Source organism: Bos taurus, chromosome 19 (genome assembly GCF_002263795.3).
Source record: "Bos taurus isolate L1 Dominette 01449 registration number 42190680 breed Hereford chromosome 19, ARS-UCD2.0, whole genome shotgun sequence".
NCBI classification, from domain to species: domain Eukaryota; kingdom Metazoa; phylum Chordata; class Mammalia; order Artiodactyla; family Bovidae; genus Bos; species Bos taurus.
The window spans coordinates 12,751,560-12,767,763 of record NC_037346.1 but is presented as its reverse complement, the minus strand read 5'-3'; the positions used below and the strand labels follow the sequence as shown (position 1 = coordinate 12,767,763).

Sequence of the window (16,204 nt, the reverse complement as noted above, 5' to 3'; positions counted from 1 at the left end):
AACTGCTCTGGCCTGAGAGTGGCAGTGGAGGAATGCTAAGTGTGAAGAACAGGCAAGGAGGTGTACTCTTAGGTGCCCCATTTTGAAACAGTCAATCCTTTCTCTAATTTTTCTGACCACTGTATCTATTAAAGGTGGCAGCTACAGTCCTGGAATGCATTTGAGCTAAGTAATAGTGGTTACCGAATGCTGCAACTTCAATAATAATTAATAAACAGGTAGAGAGATTGGTATGCTTGACATGCCCTGGCCAGAGAATATATCTTCTTACTTATGCCCAAACTTTGGTTTCAAGATTTACTTACTATTAACATTTTCTTTATTTTCTTGGACTCCAAAATCACTACAGATAGTGACTGCAGCCATGAAATTAAAAGACGCTTGCTACTTGGAAAAGCTATGACAAACATAGACAGCATATAAAAGCAGAGACCTTACTTTGCCAACAAAGGTCCATCTAGTCAAAGCTATGGTTTTTCCAAGTAGTCATGTAGGGATGTGAGAGTTGGACTATAAGAAGGCTGAGCGCCGAAGAGTTGATGCTTTTGAACTGTGGTGTTGGAGAAGACTCTTCAGAGTCCCTTGGACTGCAAGGAGATCCACCCAGTCAATCCTAAAGGAAATCAGTTCTGAATATTCACTGGAAGGACTAATGCTGAAGCTGAAGCTCCAGTACTTTGGCCACCTGAGGCGAAGAGCTGAGGCATTAGAAAACACCCTGATGCTGGGAAAAACTGAAGGCAGGAGGAGAAGGGGAGGACAGAGGACGAGATGGTTGGATGGCCTCACTGACTCAGTGGACATAAGTTTGAGCAAGCTTGGGAAGATTGTGAAGGACAGGGAAGCCTGGCATGCTGCAGGCCATGGGGTTGCAAAGAGTTGGCCATGACTGAGTGACTGAACAACAACAACAATACAATTAACTCGTGTTTTGTTTGTGTATGTAGGGGTGTGGGGGGTGGTGCTCAGTTGTGTCCAACTCTTTTTGACCCCATAAACTGTAGCCCATGAGGCTCCTTTGTCCACGGAATTTTTCCAGGCAAGAATACAGGAGTCGGTTGCCATTTCCCACTCCAGGGGATCTTCCTGACCCCAGAATCGGACCAGAGTCCCTTGCGTCTCCTGCACGGGCGGGCGGATTCTTTACCACTAGTGCCATCTGTGAAGCCCCACAATTATCTCTACAAGTGGGGAAACTGAAATCACATAATCATGCTAATATATCTAAGTGCCACAGAGAATATCAATGAATATTTGTCTGGTTATTATTTAAATTGTCTGAAAATAGAAACAGCATGATACAGTTAAGCTGGGGAAAATTTTACATATATTTTACATATAAAAATGTGTATATTTTTATTTACATATAAAAACTGCCATCTTATGGTGACTTGGAGTACTTACCCTTTCCTGTGATGTTTGATAGCGGAGGTGAAGGGCTGTGGGGTCCCAATCCACAGCAATATAGGCATTTCCAATGAAAGCCCTGTCTTCCCCACAATCAATTTTGCAGCCTCTGCAAAATCTAAAGAGGGGAAAAACAATCTACTGAGGAAAGAATAATTAATGAGTCCAAATTTTATCAAAATTAATTTTCCCTAGGAATTCCCTGGTGGTCCAGTGATTAGGACTTGGTGCTTACACTACCATGTCCCAGGGGTTCCATCTCTGGCCGGGAAACTAAGATCCTGCAAGTCATGGCCAAAAAATAAAAAATTATTTTTCTACTTCTCTACTTTCCTTCTTGGGTATCACAATTCGTCATGGGCTTCTAACTTCAGACTGATAAATGCATGAATATGTGTTAGTAATTATTAGCAGTTCACTGAATCACACTTAACACTTCTCAAATCTTTAGTTTTTCAAGGCATTTGATAACCAATTGTTAATCCACATGAATATGTGAAACTTCACGGTAAATAAATGATAAGGGAAGTGGATATTTGAGATAATTTACCTCTCATGAAATTCTAAATTTAGTTACTTAATGCTTATGGGGCATAACAATGCCTATTTCCTTGTTTGTCAAATGGCACATTAAATACATATAAAAATTTATGAGTGGGTAGGAACCATGACAAAGGCCATGGCTTCACTGCCTATACATCTCAAGTTTGCTAAGGCTATTACAGTTCTCTGAAAGCTGACTTCAGTACACAGGCATTTTCCAAGCTGGAACACTAGTGACTAATCAATCTCTATAACTTTTCTTAAAACCAAAAATAGACTTCCAGTAAGGTCTAGTAAATAGAATATGTTTTACTGAACTCAGAATTGCTAAACTGATTTATAACTAAGGAGCAGAAGGTCTAGAATGATAAATGTTGATCATAAACTATGAATCTGATGAGGATTGTAGAGTTAACAAAATCAGCTAAGTCTCAAGAGCAAAACTTAGCTATAGACCTCACAGGGAAGAGATGAATGAAGAACTCCTAAGTTTATTTCAAGCTTCCCATTACTACTTATTACGTCTAAAAACTGGAAAGCTTAAGAAAAAGGTATAATATCTGAAGCTGCAATTCTACTAACATTTTTCTTTTCAGAAGGTGACTTTACCTGTACCATGGGCACCAAGCACAGGAGTTCCCATCTTTCTGCACAACTCGTAGAGTGAATGGATACTGATAACCCATACTGTCATCACTGAAACAGAACATAAATCAGAGTGTAAGAAACATTTCTTATCTGGAGTCTCTTTCATCTTCTCTGAAGTAACCCTAAAAAGGGGCATCTGTGAGAGCAGTATGCTCACACTGACAGCTCCATGCTGGTTATCCTAACCCATTAACTTCAGCCCTGCACAGCTGTACTCAGGGCTCCCTGCTTGTAGAGGGGAAACACAGCAGACTGCCAGATGTCTCTGACAGAGTCCATGTGGTCCACGGAAATTTCATAAAATAAGCTAATCATGAGATCGAATGCTAGTTATCTTTCAGCCCTAATTCTATCAAAAGATTTAATTCACATTAAACCAGACTCCTTCTATGACAAGAACACGGATACAACACAGGAAAGTGAAAGGTCACAATGGTTTTAGAGGAGTTGACTGACTATATATTTAGAAGCTTCTTTAATCAGAATCCCTGATGTGGTACATGACAGACATCCCTTTTTCCTTGCCCTAACTATCTAAAGCTATAAGCTATATAACATATTTAGAATAATGTTTTAACTGCAAGATAGCTTTATGAGTTCTCCGACTGTAAAAAAAAACCAAACTATTCATCCTTGCCCCAATAAGAAGCAACACAAAGAATATAACATAAGAGCAATATACTTTATGGATCATTCGGCAATTTGTAGTGGCTATCACATGACTGCTAAAGGTAATGAAACTATGATAAGGACTCATGGTTGTAATGGCAACCATTGTAAGGGCAAGAATGAGTATTACGCCTGTCACAGCAGTTCCCATCTTTCTGTCTAACTCATTGACTGAATGATTATGGATAGCCCATGTTGTCCAGTATCATGTCAGTGATAACCAGGTCAACAGTAAGTAAGGAATGCAAAGAAAGATAAAGAGATAAAACAGCCAGGTAACACTCCGGCAGAGAACTGTACAACAATTCTCTTCTAAAAAATTTCTTTACTTATAATACTTGCCAGAAAGATTTAGGTAAGAGATCAGAGATTATAAGGATTATAAGACTCTGGAACGTCTAGGTGATGAAAGGAAAGTGTAGTGTCTCTCCTACTCAGAAAACCAAAACCAATGGTTGAATTGTAGTGAGTCCTATAAATCACCCAGAATTAACATAAATTCTCCTTTTTCTACATTTGGAAACTGTACATCTAGGAAGATGCCCAGAGACTCACCAATCCTGAGCATGATTACTAGCTTCCTGAGGTGGGAGTGGGCTGGCTAATCGTGACACTTGAATCCAAACCGCATCATACAGGTCTTTCTTCCGGGTATGCACTGTACATGGAACAATCAGAGGCATTCCAAAAAGGCTGGGGCGATTCTTCTGAGATGACAGGAAATACAGTTCTGTTCTCATCTGTAAGTACAAACAAGAGAAGAGTGAGCTGAGAAGAGGCCTCTGATTCCTCTCTTTTGTTCTTCTAGGACTGCCCTGAACAAGCATCACTACCATTTTCAAATCAGTCACTATCACACTTCTCTTTATTTACAGAACTATCTTTTATTAAAATGTGAAGAGAATGGTTATTCAAAGTGGAGACACTGAAGGGGTGCCAATTTCAGAGTTGCCCTCTATCAAACTTGGGTTTTCAGCATTTAATATTTTCAAATTACATAGTTTTCTCTGATAAACATTTCTCACACACAATGAATCATATATAAAAATTTTTTAATCATATTTTAATTATATGATGGAATAAAAGGTAAACTTTTGAGATGTTTGCTCTGAGGATGTTAAAGGAGATTTTTATCACTTCTTAACATGCGAGATACTGCACAGAATTAGCCTGGAAATGGTGACTTAAAACAAAAGTTTAGTATAATAGAAAAGCTGCTGGGAGTTACAGGATTATTAAAAAAAATCTGCTGAGCACTTGGACATTTAATTCTTTAAATTTGAACTTTATGTAGTAGAGAAGCTAAGCCAACAACTTATAAACTCACTAGTTTCTAAGTGGAAGACTCTTATTTCAGATCCCCAAGTATTTTATTTTGCTGTTATTCACTTATTAGCTAAATACATGATTTTAAGACTCCATTTCATGTATTGGTGGTTATATTATTATAAGACCTATAGAAAGGAGACATAGTTCAGAAGAACTATTTTTTAAAAATCAAAAAACTTTGATTAGTTTTTCTCTCCTTAAACTTATACCTTTCTTCCACTCCAACTCTCAGTAGATGACTTATGCTACTAAATAAATGAGATTTAAGCAACTATCTCTTTCCTCTACCCTTCTCAGTGTTATTTTCTTTTCTAAACTCATATGATTTTCTTCCTCTTGGAGGTAACTTCTTCCAGGGCCCTGTGGCCTATACCTCCCATACCTGCTCAGTTCTTCGTGGGATAATGCTCCCAGCTTTACTGTACAGGAATCTTTCTTTGGTTCTATCCTAACAACTTCTTCTTTAATCTGAAAAATCTCACTTGACCTAACTGTGCTAAATTCTTGCCCTATTTCTTCACTTGGTTACTTGGCCAAACTTTTCAGTTTTCATTCTTTTTGATGTCTCTAGTCCATGTAGCCACTTCTTTCTTCCCTTTTTTGAAGTTGACTTCCCTTTAGTAGTTGTGTCAACACAACACTATTCTTTCTCCCTTTATTCTCTGATATTCTTGTTTAGGTTACCTTGCCTTATTCCTCTTCTTTTTCTATCTTGTAGAAGGGAATAGAAGACAAACTATTTTCAAAGGAATTCAATCATGAGATTAAAGTGTCTGAAAGAAGAAGGTGGCAATGAAAATGAAGGAAAATGGTAAATTCAAGTAGTATTTTGAAAGAAGAAATTAAAAGACATGATATACTAGAGTTTCAGAAGAAAAGGGGAAAAAATCTAAGAACATCTCTAGCCTTGAGCCTTTTACATGGAAGGATGGCATTGCCTTTCACATAATAAGAAAGGGAGTTGACTTGGGACAGATGGTAAAATCGATTTTCAGTTCAGTCGCTCAGTGACGTCCAACTCTTTGCGACCCCATGAATCGCAGCACGCCAGGCCTCCCTGTCCATCACCAACTCCCGGAGTTCACTCAAACTCATGTCCATCGAGTCGGTGCTGCCATCCAGCCATCTCATCCTCTGTCGTCCCCTTCTCCTCCTGCCCTCAATCCCTCCCAGCATCAGCGTCTTTTCCAATGAGTCAACTCTTCGCATGAAGTGGCCAAAGTATTGGAGTTTCAGCTTCAACATCAGTCCTTCCAATAAACATTAGGACTGATCTCCTTTAGGATGGACTGGTTGGATCTCCTTGCAGTCCAAGGGACTCTCAAGAGTCTTCTCCAACACCACAGTTCAAAAACATCAATTCTTCAGCGCTCAGCTTTCTTCACAGTTCAACTCTCACATCGATTTTAGGCACTCCCCAAAGCAGCTATTAGATTATGAAGTAAACTGGAAACAGGGAACTGGTTAAAAGGTAAAAATTTAGAGCACACTTTATGGTCCAATAATTACAAAAAAACCTGTATATAATGCTTTAAGCACTTACCAACCACTTTATATAACATACATGATAGATGAAGGGAGCTGTTTTGTAAGAAAGATTTTTTTAAAATACATCAGAGTTCTTAATATTTAATCTGATAATGCTTTGTTTAAAGACATGGGGAAATGCATGAATCACTCCAATGATCTTAGCTGATGGGACTGTGCTTAAACAAGATTTGAGCTGCACTTAAACAAAATTCTAAGACACAAATATATCCCTTAATTCTCTAGGATGTTTACTCAAACAACCCTGTCTAGAAAATGATCCACAGACCATCATCTACATGGTCAGAAAAATCACTTTAACTTGGGAGTTACTAATTCAAAGGGAAAATGTACATTTCAAAGAATTATCACAAAGTAATTAGCTGTGTAATCACCAATCAGGTCAAGAAGCAATTCGGTCAGCACTCCAAAGCTTTCTTTGAGCTTCCTCCTAGAGGTAACAGTTTTTCTGAATTCTGGTAATTATATCTTTGCTTTTCTTTGTTTTATACCCTATGCATAATAAACAGTAAATTTCATCTTCCCTGTCTTTAACGCTTTATTTATAAATATATTATTTCATTTCTTTTTGTTTCTGATTTCTTTCCTGCGTTATTTTTATGAGATTCTTTTATGTTGGGAATAAGTATAAATTCATTCATTTTCAATGCTGCATAATATTCTATGACTACGACTCAACTGCCTTACCCTTTCTACTACTAATGGACATTTTTAAAAACACAAAATAGAATGGTGGAATTATTTATCTTCAGTTAGAAAACTTAGTTTTCCAAGTAGCTGTATTAATGTGCACTCATCAGCAGTGTATGAGAGCTCTTGTTGATAATATGAGTTACAAACATCTTCTACTCCATGGCTTGACTTTAATTCTTTTAGTGATGTCTTCTGATGAAACTGAAGTTCTTAGTTTTAATGATGCCCAATTTAACAATCCTTCCTCTTATATTTAGTGCTTTCTGTGCCTTACTGAAGAAGTTTTCCCCCTAAACCAAGGTCATGAACATATTCACCTTTGTTTTGCCTTCATATTTAACTCTACAGTCCACCTGCAACTGATTTTTATGTGGTGAGATCTAGGTATGTCAAATTTCATATGGATACCCAATTATCCCAGCACCATTTACTAAGTGAGTTGTCTTTTACAGCTCTGTAATGCTATCTTTGTTATAAATCAAGTGCCCATACATGTGTGAACCTGTTTGGGGGCTATTTTATTTCATTGGTTTATTTGCCTTTTCTCATACCAATAACACAATGTCTCAAATATCATTGCTTAATAAAATCACTCTTAGTGACCCCATGGACTGTAGCTTACCAGGCTCCTCCGTCCGTGGGATTCTCCAGGCAAGAGTACTGGAGTGGGGTGCCATTTCCTTCTCCAGATCTTCCCAACCCAGGGATTGAACCCGGGTCTCCTGCATTGCAGGCAGACGCTTTACCATCTGATCCACCAGGGAAGCTTTAATAAAATCATGATATCTGATAGCTCAATTCCTCATTCTTTGTTCTTCAAGACTGCTTTGGTTATTTTAGTGCTTTGCGCTTCCATATATTAGAATCAGCTTATAAAGTTATACACATACACGCGTAACATACAGAGTTTGCATTTTTATTAGGACTGTGCATTGAATCTATAGATCTGTTTGTGGAGAATTGTTATTTTTGAAATATTGAGTCTTCTAATCCATGAGTGCATGCTCTGTTGCTTCAGTCATGATCAACTCTTTGTGACCCTATGGACTGTAGCCCTCCAGGCTCCTCTGTCCATGGGATTCTCCAGGCAAGACTATTTGAGTGGGTTGCCATCCCATGGACATAGTCTATTCCTTCAAATTGAGTCTTCTTTAATTTCTAGCAATAATATTTTATTGTTTTCTACATAGGTACCTTGTATATTTTTTGTAAAGTTTATTTTCAGGTATTTACAAATTGGAAGAGGCAAGAAGGATTCTCTCCTAAAACCTGTGGAGGGGCACAACCATATTGATGCCTTGATTTCAGACTTCCGGGCTTCAGAACTGTCAAAGAATTAATTTCTATTGTTTTAAGCCACAAGTTTGTGCCAATTTGCTACAGCAGTCCTAGGAAACAACTTGTCTTGCCTAGGAATCTTGTTTCTCCTTCCAAAACAAACAAAACCTTATCTAAGGCAGCCACACTTATATGGTAACGAAGATGTACACGCTGACATGAACATATAGGAGTCACAAACTTTCTAGAGACAACAGTATTCCGATGCACCAGCTGTCTTGTTGCTGCTTAATGTGAGTGAGGAGTATCATTTCCTATGTAGGCTGTCAGATGTGATACTAGATCCTGGCTGTAACCAACACATTGAAAGTGCACACACTGAAGATGTTGCCAAGGCAGAAACTGCTGTTTCATAAATAGCACTGGAAAGACCAGCAGTAATTTGCCTAACATTGAACTAACCATTTTCCGGTGGACTGCAATGATGTAGCCTGTAAAGGAACTGTCGGGAAGAGATGGCATATGACCATTCACCATTCCATTTGTGAAGTTTTTCTCAGTTCCACATGGCACAACAGTGTTTGGCATTCCATTGGGAATGAATATTGGTCGAGGCAGGTCCCCGTTGGCAGTCAGGGTGAACATTCCGTTTGTAGATGGGGAGGAGGAGAAATCTACAAATTCAAAGGTAAGCACAGCATCATATGTTTGTGGTACCTTTATCTTTCCTCTTTTCTCAAACATTGCTGGGACCCAGACCACTGACAGTCTCTTTTAACTTAGGACTGGAAGTAATCATAGGTCAAATAATTCTAGATTAACTGTAAGACTTTCATTTTAGATTTTACTTTCATTACTAATACTTTCGATTAAATGACTAAACAAGAGTAACTGCTAGAAAGAGTAAGTGAAATTTTTACAACAATCTTTATCAGTCCTATGTTATGGCATGAAAATAGTTCTGCTTTTCTTTTTCTTAGTCTCAAAAAATTCATTTCTCCATGTAGTCTCTAGCCAGATATTTTACAAACACTTTATTTTTAAAAACACCTGCAGAGAACTCCCATCTGCTCCCTGCCCCCACACAAGCACAGTCTCCCCCATTAGCACCCTCCCCCACCACAATGAAACATTTGTTATAACTGATGAAAGACATTGCTTTTTAAATTACAAATGCATTTTCTTAGTTTTTCTAGCCACAGTTCAAATGCTAAACAGTTGGTGTGACTACTGGATACTCTGCTGCTGCTAAGTCGCTTTAGTCATGTCCGACTCTGTGTGACCCCACCGACGGCAGCCCACCAGGCTCCGCCATCCCTGGGATTCTCCAGGCAAGAACACTGGAGTGGGGTGCCATTGCCTTCTCCATTGGATACTCTATTGGATGGCAAAGATTAAAGAAAGTTTTCATCATTGCAGAGGGTTCTATAGGACAGTGATATAAATGATATAAACAAACAAACAAAAAAAGCAATAATAAATCATCCACCAACCCACCATCAGTACTATCTACTGAGCACCTATGAGAGGAGCCCCCTTCTCTCTGAAGCCTTTGATAGCTGGGAAATCTAATTATCAACAATAAAAAGAAGAGACGATGGCCAAGAAGACTAACTGGATGACCATATTAAATTATATAAATGACCATATAAATATCAGAGTATAAACAAACTTCTTTTTTAGACAAATTCACTATTCTGTTTTCTAAAGCACATTTGTTTCATACCACCTGTTGCCATGTTAGTATTAGATAAGAGGGTTAAAAGATCTGAACTCCAGTGGTAGATTTAGCTAAGAACTATCTATCCAACTTAGGTTCTCTGAATTTTAGGTTCCTCATTAATAAAATGAAGAATTTAAGATGTTCAGTACGGTTTCCTACAGGCGCCAACATTCTTTTGCTGTAATTTTTTTTTTTCTCTAATATTTTTAGCCTAAACAAAAACCGAAAAAGAATGACAACCCTTAGACTATTATTCAAAGCTAAAATCATGAGAAAGAGCTCTAGTTCTCTCTTACCTGTCTGTATTGGACTAGAAGCTGAAATTGGAGATCCAGGGATGGGAATTTCAAATGCACACAAAAATCCACTCACTGAGAGCCGTACTTTCTGGTTGTCCTGAGGGAAATTCTACAGAAAAAGAAGCAAGAGGAGAAGGGGGAGATGTTTCAGACAAAATGGAGAATCATCTCTGATATATTTGAAGCAAATGTCTTAGATTCTTTTATCAGTAAAGCAAACAAGATGTCTGAATAAATTTTCTAAAATAACTAAAAGATGCAGGTTTGATAAACTGAATGAAAACTAACTTTACTGGAGAAACCGTTATCCTCTTTCATAGGAAGGAAGTATGATGTGTATAACTGACTTAAGTTTTGCCCTTCATTTCAAGAATCTAAACCCCAAATCCCCAGAGATCTCACCTCTGCATTACACATGAAAAAAATGTTAAGGAGGTGGGAACTTGTTTAAAAATCCTGAAGATGAATATAAATAATACCAATGGTAGGAACTCAATTTAGGGCAACTTATTTATTATTGCTTCTTTCTCCAGCTGGTATGGAGGAAGAAGTGATTTGCATCACTTTGTTTTTACCCTCTTAGTGTGTTTAAAGGCCAGGTATATATATTTATAAATAAGTATTAAGAACACACATTCATAAATACACAAAATACTTAAAGAATTCTAGGAACAGTAGTAACACATAAGAGACATAAAACAAAGCAGTGGCGGTCCTTGGGGTAAATTCAGACTGTACTGACATAGCTAGACCACTCCATATAGGGGGCTCTGGGCTTACATGTTTCTCTTCTTTAAAAATATCACCATCATTTTACTCTTTTATTCTGGTGGACAACTCTTTTAGTTTCTTCTGGAATGAAAAGCTTTACAATTTTTTTCCAGTTTTTGTTGTGTTTTATTATCTCCCTTGGTCATTTAACACAATAATTAATTGAGAAAACTGTGATTTTTGAAGGAATCAAGGGTTTCCCAGAGAGAATAGTTAATATCACCTTTATGTTGGAACCATGTACTTCGGCAAGGAGGATTTGTTCTGATTTAAGTCCACAGAGATCACTCAGCTGTTTTTTTAAACCTGTGTACTTTTCATCCATATTCAGTCTTAGTCCATATCGTACAGGGGTAGTACCATCCAGCTTAATAACTAGTAAAGAGAAAAGATTTTTATTAGTAAAATTCAGGTTTCACTGAAAGCTTTATACCTGTGTGTGTGTGAGACTTGCAACTAGTAAACATCTGTCTAGAATTTTTATATGTACACACTACAACAGGTGGTGTTTAAAATAATATTAAGTAAAATCATTATTTTTGTATGTTCACCCAATAAAGAAGTGTGAGTGGCTTTGCAAGATTTTTCAAGAGAGCTTCTGGCACATTTAAAATTAAGAGAACTCAATGAGCACAAAAATGGACGCATGTTCAAGTCTTTCAAACCTCAAATCATGCCTGAAACCAGACTTGTTATCATTACAGAACATTGTAAATCAATTATACTCCAATAAAATTTTTAAAAAACTATAACATGCTGACTACCAATCTTTATGAGAACTCACTATAAACAAATGACTAAACTTACAAATTCAAGCTGACTGAATACAAGGTAAAAGACAAAGGAATTAAATAATGTTTCAGAACTTTGTGACCTACCTGTTATTTCTAAGTGCATGTAACTGTCCATTGGTAGTGGCAAAGACAAAAAATTGAAAGGGTCAAATCGGACACTTATATGTCCACATGTCTTGCATTTGACTTGGGACCTTAGCTGCCCATGGAACAAATCCACAACAATTGATCTATTTCTCCTTAGATGATTATCCCAGGCCTAGCAAGAAAAAAGATGAGAGAACTTTTTTATCCCCTCCAAATTCAAAACATAAGCTTTTCTCCAAAAATTCAAGGCAATGGTTAAATATATTAGATTTAATGTCAAGATTATAATCCTTAATTTTTCCTTCAAAAATAAGCTTTCTGTCTACAGATTTACAAATCAGGTATATAATTTTAAATATATTGCCTACTGAGAAAGTAAAGAAAACCAGTGATTGAATAGAATGTAATTCTTTTTTTTTCTGGCCACACCATGCAGCGCTCAGATCTTAGTTCCCTAACCAGGGATCCAACCTGGGCCCCCTGCAATGAGAGCATGGACTCTGCCACTGGACTGCCAGGAAATTCCTTAGAATGTGTTTCTTTTTGCTCAATATATAAAATACTAAATTCAGATGAAAAATCCTACTTTCTTTTCTTTCTTTTTACCATGGTAACAATGGTGAGTTCTTTGTCCATTAAAGGCGCATAAAATATGCCTATTAGTCACTATACACATTACTTTAGCAATTATGGGGACTCCTAAAGTTCTACTGAATAATTATTCCTACATCCTCTCCCCAAAATGTGTGATGTGGAAAGGAAACGTTTTTCTATGTTCATTAATGATACTTTGTTTTGGGATTATGGCACAAGAAATAAGCAGAGAATTATAAAATTCCTTCATTTTCACAGTAAAATTCTGATCACAGAACAGTTTAGTTAGTGTTTAAGTTGCGCAAAACTTATTTGGGGCCAGAATATTTTATCTGTGCTTACATTAGAAACTCAAAAGTGACAAACCTCTGCAGCTACTTCCCAATCTGGTCTGCCATCACTGTCCTTCAGTTCCACATATGGCTTCTCATGGACTCGGTTGAGATCTTCATGCAGACCATCCAAGAGAAAAGCCAGAAGTTCTTGGGAGTCTTGTTGCTGGAACCCATTAAACCTGGGAGCATATTTTGCTATGGTCCACTACAAGTGTAAAAGGAATCCAATTCATTATTTGCTATCCCATAAAATTGAGACTGACCATACCCATAATTCAATCAGAGACATGAGAATAAGTAAACTATACAGTCCACAGTATTCTCCAGGCCAGAATACTGGAGTGGGCAGCCATTCCCTTCTCCAGGGGATCTTCCCAACCCAGGGATCGAATCCAGGTCTCCCACATTGCAGGCGGATTCTTTACCAGCTGAGCCACCAAGGAAGCCCACGAATACTGGAGTGGGTAGCCTATCCCTTCTCTAGCAGATCTTTCTGATCCAGGAATCAAACTGGGGTCCCCTGCACTGTAGATGGATTCTTTACCAGCTGAGCTTCCAGGGAAGCCCAAACAATATAGTATTTAGTCTATTTCAGCAAATATATTTTGGATAATCAGGAAATCTTTCTAATCTTTATATCAAATGATGCTCCCCCAGCCCACTAAAAAAAGTATTATGGCCAGTCCTGTGTCCTGGTTTAGTATCAATATAGGCAAACAGTTCTTTAGGTACATGCTGCTAATTCACTTCAGTCGTGTCTGACTCTGTGTGACCCCCATAGATGGCAGCCCACCAGGCTCCCGTCCCTAGGATTCTCCAGGCAGGAACACTGGAGTGGGTTGCCATTGCTATTTAAGATACAATATGAAAATATTAAAATAGCATTTGGTCACATTGGAAGATTCCCTGTTTTCTTTTACAGTTAGCTTTTCTGGTGTTGTTGTATCCTAACTTTTATTATTAGAGGCAGAATAGCCCAGTGTTCAACTGTGAAGACTTACTAACTAGCTTGCAACCTTGGATAGGCTCCTTAGTTTCCTGAGCCATAAAATGGGGACTGTAACACTGCTTTATATTATGGGGCCATTTAGAAGATTAAATGAGTTAATACACATAAAGTAATCAGATAGTGGCTGGTAAGTGATAAGTAACCAAATTTTTAGCTACTATGATTATTAATTTTTAACCTAAAAAGCTTTTGCCTTGCCTTAAAAAAATTATTTGACTTCACCAGGTCTTAGCTATAGCACACAGATCAATCTTCATTGTGACATGTGGGATCTAGTTCCCTGACCAGGGATCAAACCCAGGCCCCCTGCATTGGAAGCAAGGAGTCTAATAAGCCACTTGACCACCAGGGAAGTTCTCAACTTACTTTTAAATAAAGATAAAAAATAATCCAAACTTTACTAAAATTCACTATAAATAATATTAATGTAAAATTTGTATTCATTAATTACAGTCTTTCTTTCTGCTACTTTTTTTTTTTGTTCTATGGATAGAACTAATTATCTTAGTAATGTTAAAAAGCTACTGAGTATCATTAATTAGACTCAGGGCTACCTTGCAGTTGGAATACTGATAATAATGAAGGTCGAAAAAAGAAAAGTTTACTATATATACAAGTAAAATACTTGATAAAATTTATAAATTTAGACTGTACTTCTGAACTTTTTCTATCTACTATGCCTATAAGAGTATTTTGCTTATAATTGAACAAGTAAAAGTTTATGTCTTATGAAAGACCCAAAAACATTAAGCTAAAATTAAAAGATAAATATAAAAAACAAAGAAAATTACTTAAACAGCTGCTTAAGACTTAATACCTTTATATTATTTTAACATGCTTACCCGAAGCTTTAATGGGGCGACATTTTTCTGAGTTCCACTCCAAAGCTCCTGTACTAAATCCCCATAGCATTTAGCCATATGCCCCTTCATACCAATGGGATTTGTCCTACAAGTTTGGGAGGAAAATGTATTGCTTAATGATTCTTATAAATCACAATCATGTGAACATAGAAATGCCTAGTATCTGTTTTCTCACATCAAAATACATTTTCAAAACAAGAGAAGCAACATTTGGTCCTTGTCCTTTAGTTGCTTCAATTGTGTCCGACTCTTTGCAACCCCATGGATTGTAGCCCACCAGGCTCCTCTGCCATGAAATTCTCAGGCAAGAATACAGGAGTGGGTTGCCATTTCCTTTTCCAGGGGATCTTCCTGACCCAGGTGGGTTCTTTACCAACCCATGTCTCATGTACTGGCAGGTGGATTCTTTACCACTGAGCCACTAGGGAAGCTTACTTCATGCTTAACAGGGCAAATAAGATGAAGAATTTTCTCCCTCAGGGTGAATAAAGAACAGATTTAGGTAATATTGGGTTCATATCAAAATTATAAAAGTTAAGAGCCAATGACTCAAGGAAGATTACCTGTTGAGTTCATAAAGATGTCTCCCTGAGATAAAATACTGTGTCAGTGGCTGCGTGTTACTAACACACTGGATGCTTGAATTCATGAAGCATGTATTTCCCAGGTTACTCAGACCTGTGGCCCCCTTTTCTGTCGGAACTGGAACAAACAATATGAGAACAGAAGCCTAGTTGCAGCAAGATGTCATAGACTAAACAGTGATTTGTATTCAATGCAATGATTTTTATACTTTTTCTAATCAGTTAGATGGAGATAATAATTTTCTGTTGGGTCTTGCAATGTTAAAGTAGAAGTTTTTCACGGAGCCTCACTGGCAATCATGATAATCTATTGGATCTATGCTCATTTGTACTCTGGAAGTAGCAATGATTCTCTTCAATTGCTCTGATGGTTTTTTAGAGTTCAAACAACTCTCTCCTAGAATTGTATCTTTTAAAATGAATAAATAATTTAATTGCAAGGTTAGAAAGAAATGTGATGCTTCAGGAAAAAGAAAAATAAGACGGGGCCTAATCACTATTGAGCTAGAAAGCTACAATTTGTTAACACTTCAACAGTTGAAAGAAGAAAACATAAAATAATACTTTTAAGATCATCTGTTTAAAAATAAATACAGTGGAAACTTACCCTTGTGTCTATCTATTTTACTACTGTTTGCTATAAAGGACATTTCTTCAGGCCAACTCATATCTTTGTTGCGAACTAGAAAGACAATAATGTGTTAATCTCTTATCCAATCAAATCACACCCACTCAAGTGTACTGTTTAAAAACAAAAACTTATTTCTAAACCAGAAACTGAAAAAAAATTTTTTTTGTAATTGGCTCTGAAACCATTCCAATTCTTTAGATAGGGGGCTTTATAGTCAGTGATTAGAATTAATTAGTAAACTAATTCCTCAGTTGCATACCTGAAGTAAAATTATACTCAACCTTCAATAGAAGGAATTAAAATTCTTAAGCCTAAAACACTGGAACTATCACAATTCTTTCTTCTTTCTTTTTTACAATTCTTTCTTAAATTGTGAAACTGCCGGAGTATTCATTTTAA

General features: G+C 37.1%; 1 protein-coding gene across 1 annotated transcript in view; it reads right to left on the bottom strand.

The window, feature by feature from the left end:
* USP32 (ubiquitin specific peptidase 32) overlaps positions 1–16,204 on the bottom strand; it is a 203,836-nt gene that overhangs the window by 13,212 nt on the left and 174,420 nt on the right. The window contains exons 19-29 of the mRNA XM_024980631.2: positions 15,782–15,856; positions 15,154–15,292; positions 14,570–14,675; positions 12,750–12,923; positions 11,787–11,961; positions 11,132–11,283; positions 10,135–10,246; positions 8,578–8,789; positions 3,823–4,007; positions 2,560–2,646; positions 1,405–1,525 (exon numbers count right to left, since the gene is read on the bottom strand). Coding sequence (XP_024836399.1) covers positions 1,405–1,525; positions 2,560–2,646; positions 3,823–4,007; positions 8,578–8,789; positions 10,135–10,246; positions 11,132–11,283; positions 11,787–11,961; positions 12,750–12,923; positions 14,570–14,675; positions 15,154–15,292; positions 15,782–15,856 — 1,538 coding nt within the window. The remainder of the gene's footprint in view (positions 1–1,404; positions 1,526–2,559; positions 2,647–3,822; positions 4,008–8,577; positions 8,790–10,134; positions 10,247–11,131; positions 11,284–11,786; positions 11,962–12,749; positions 12,924–14,569; positions 14,676–15,153; positions 15,293–15,781; positions 15,857–16,204) is intronic.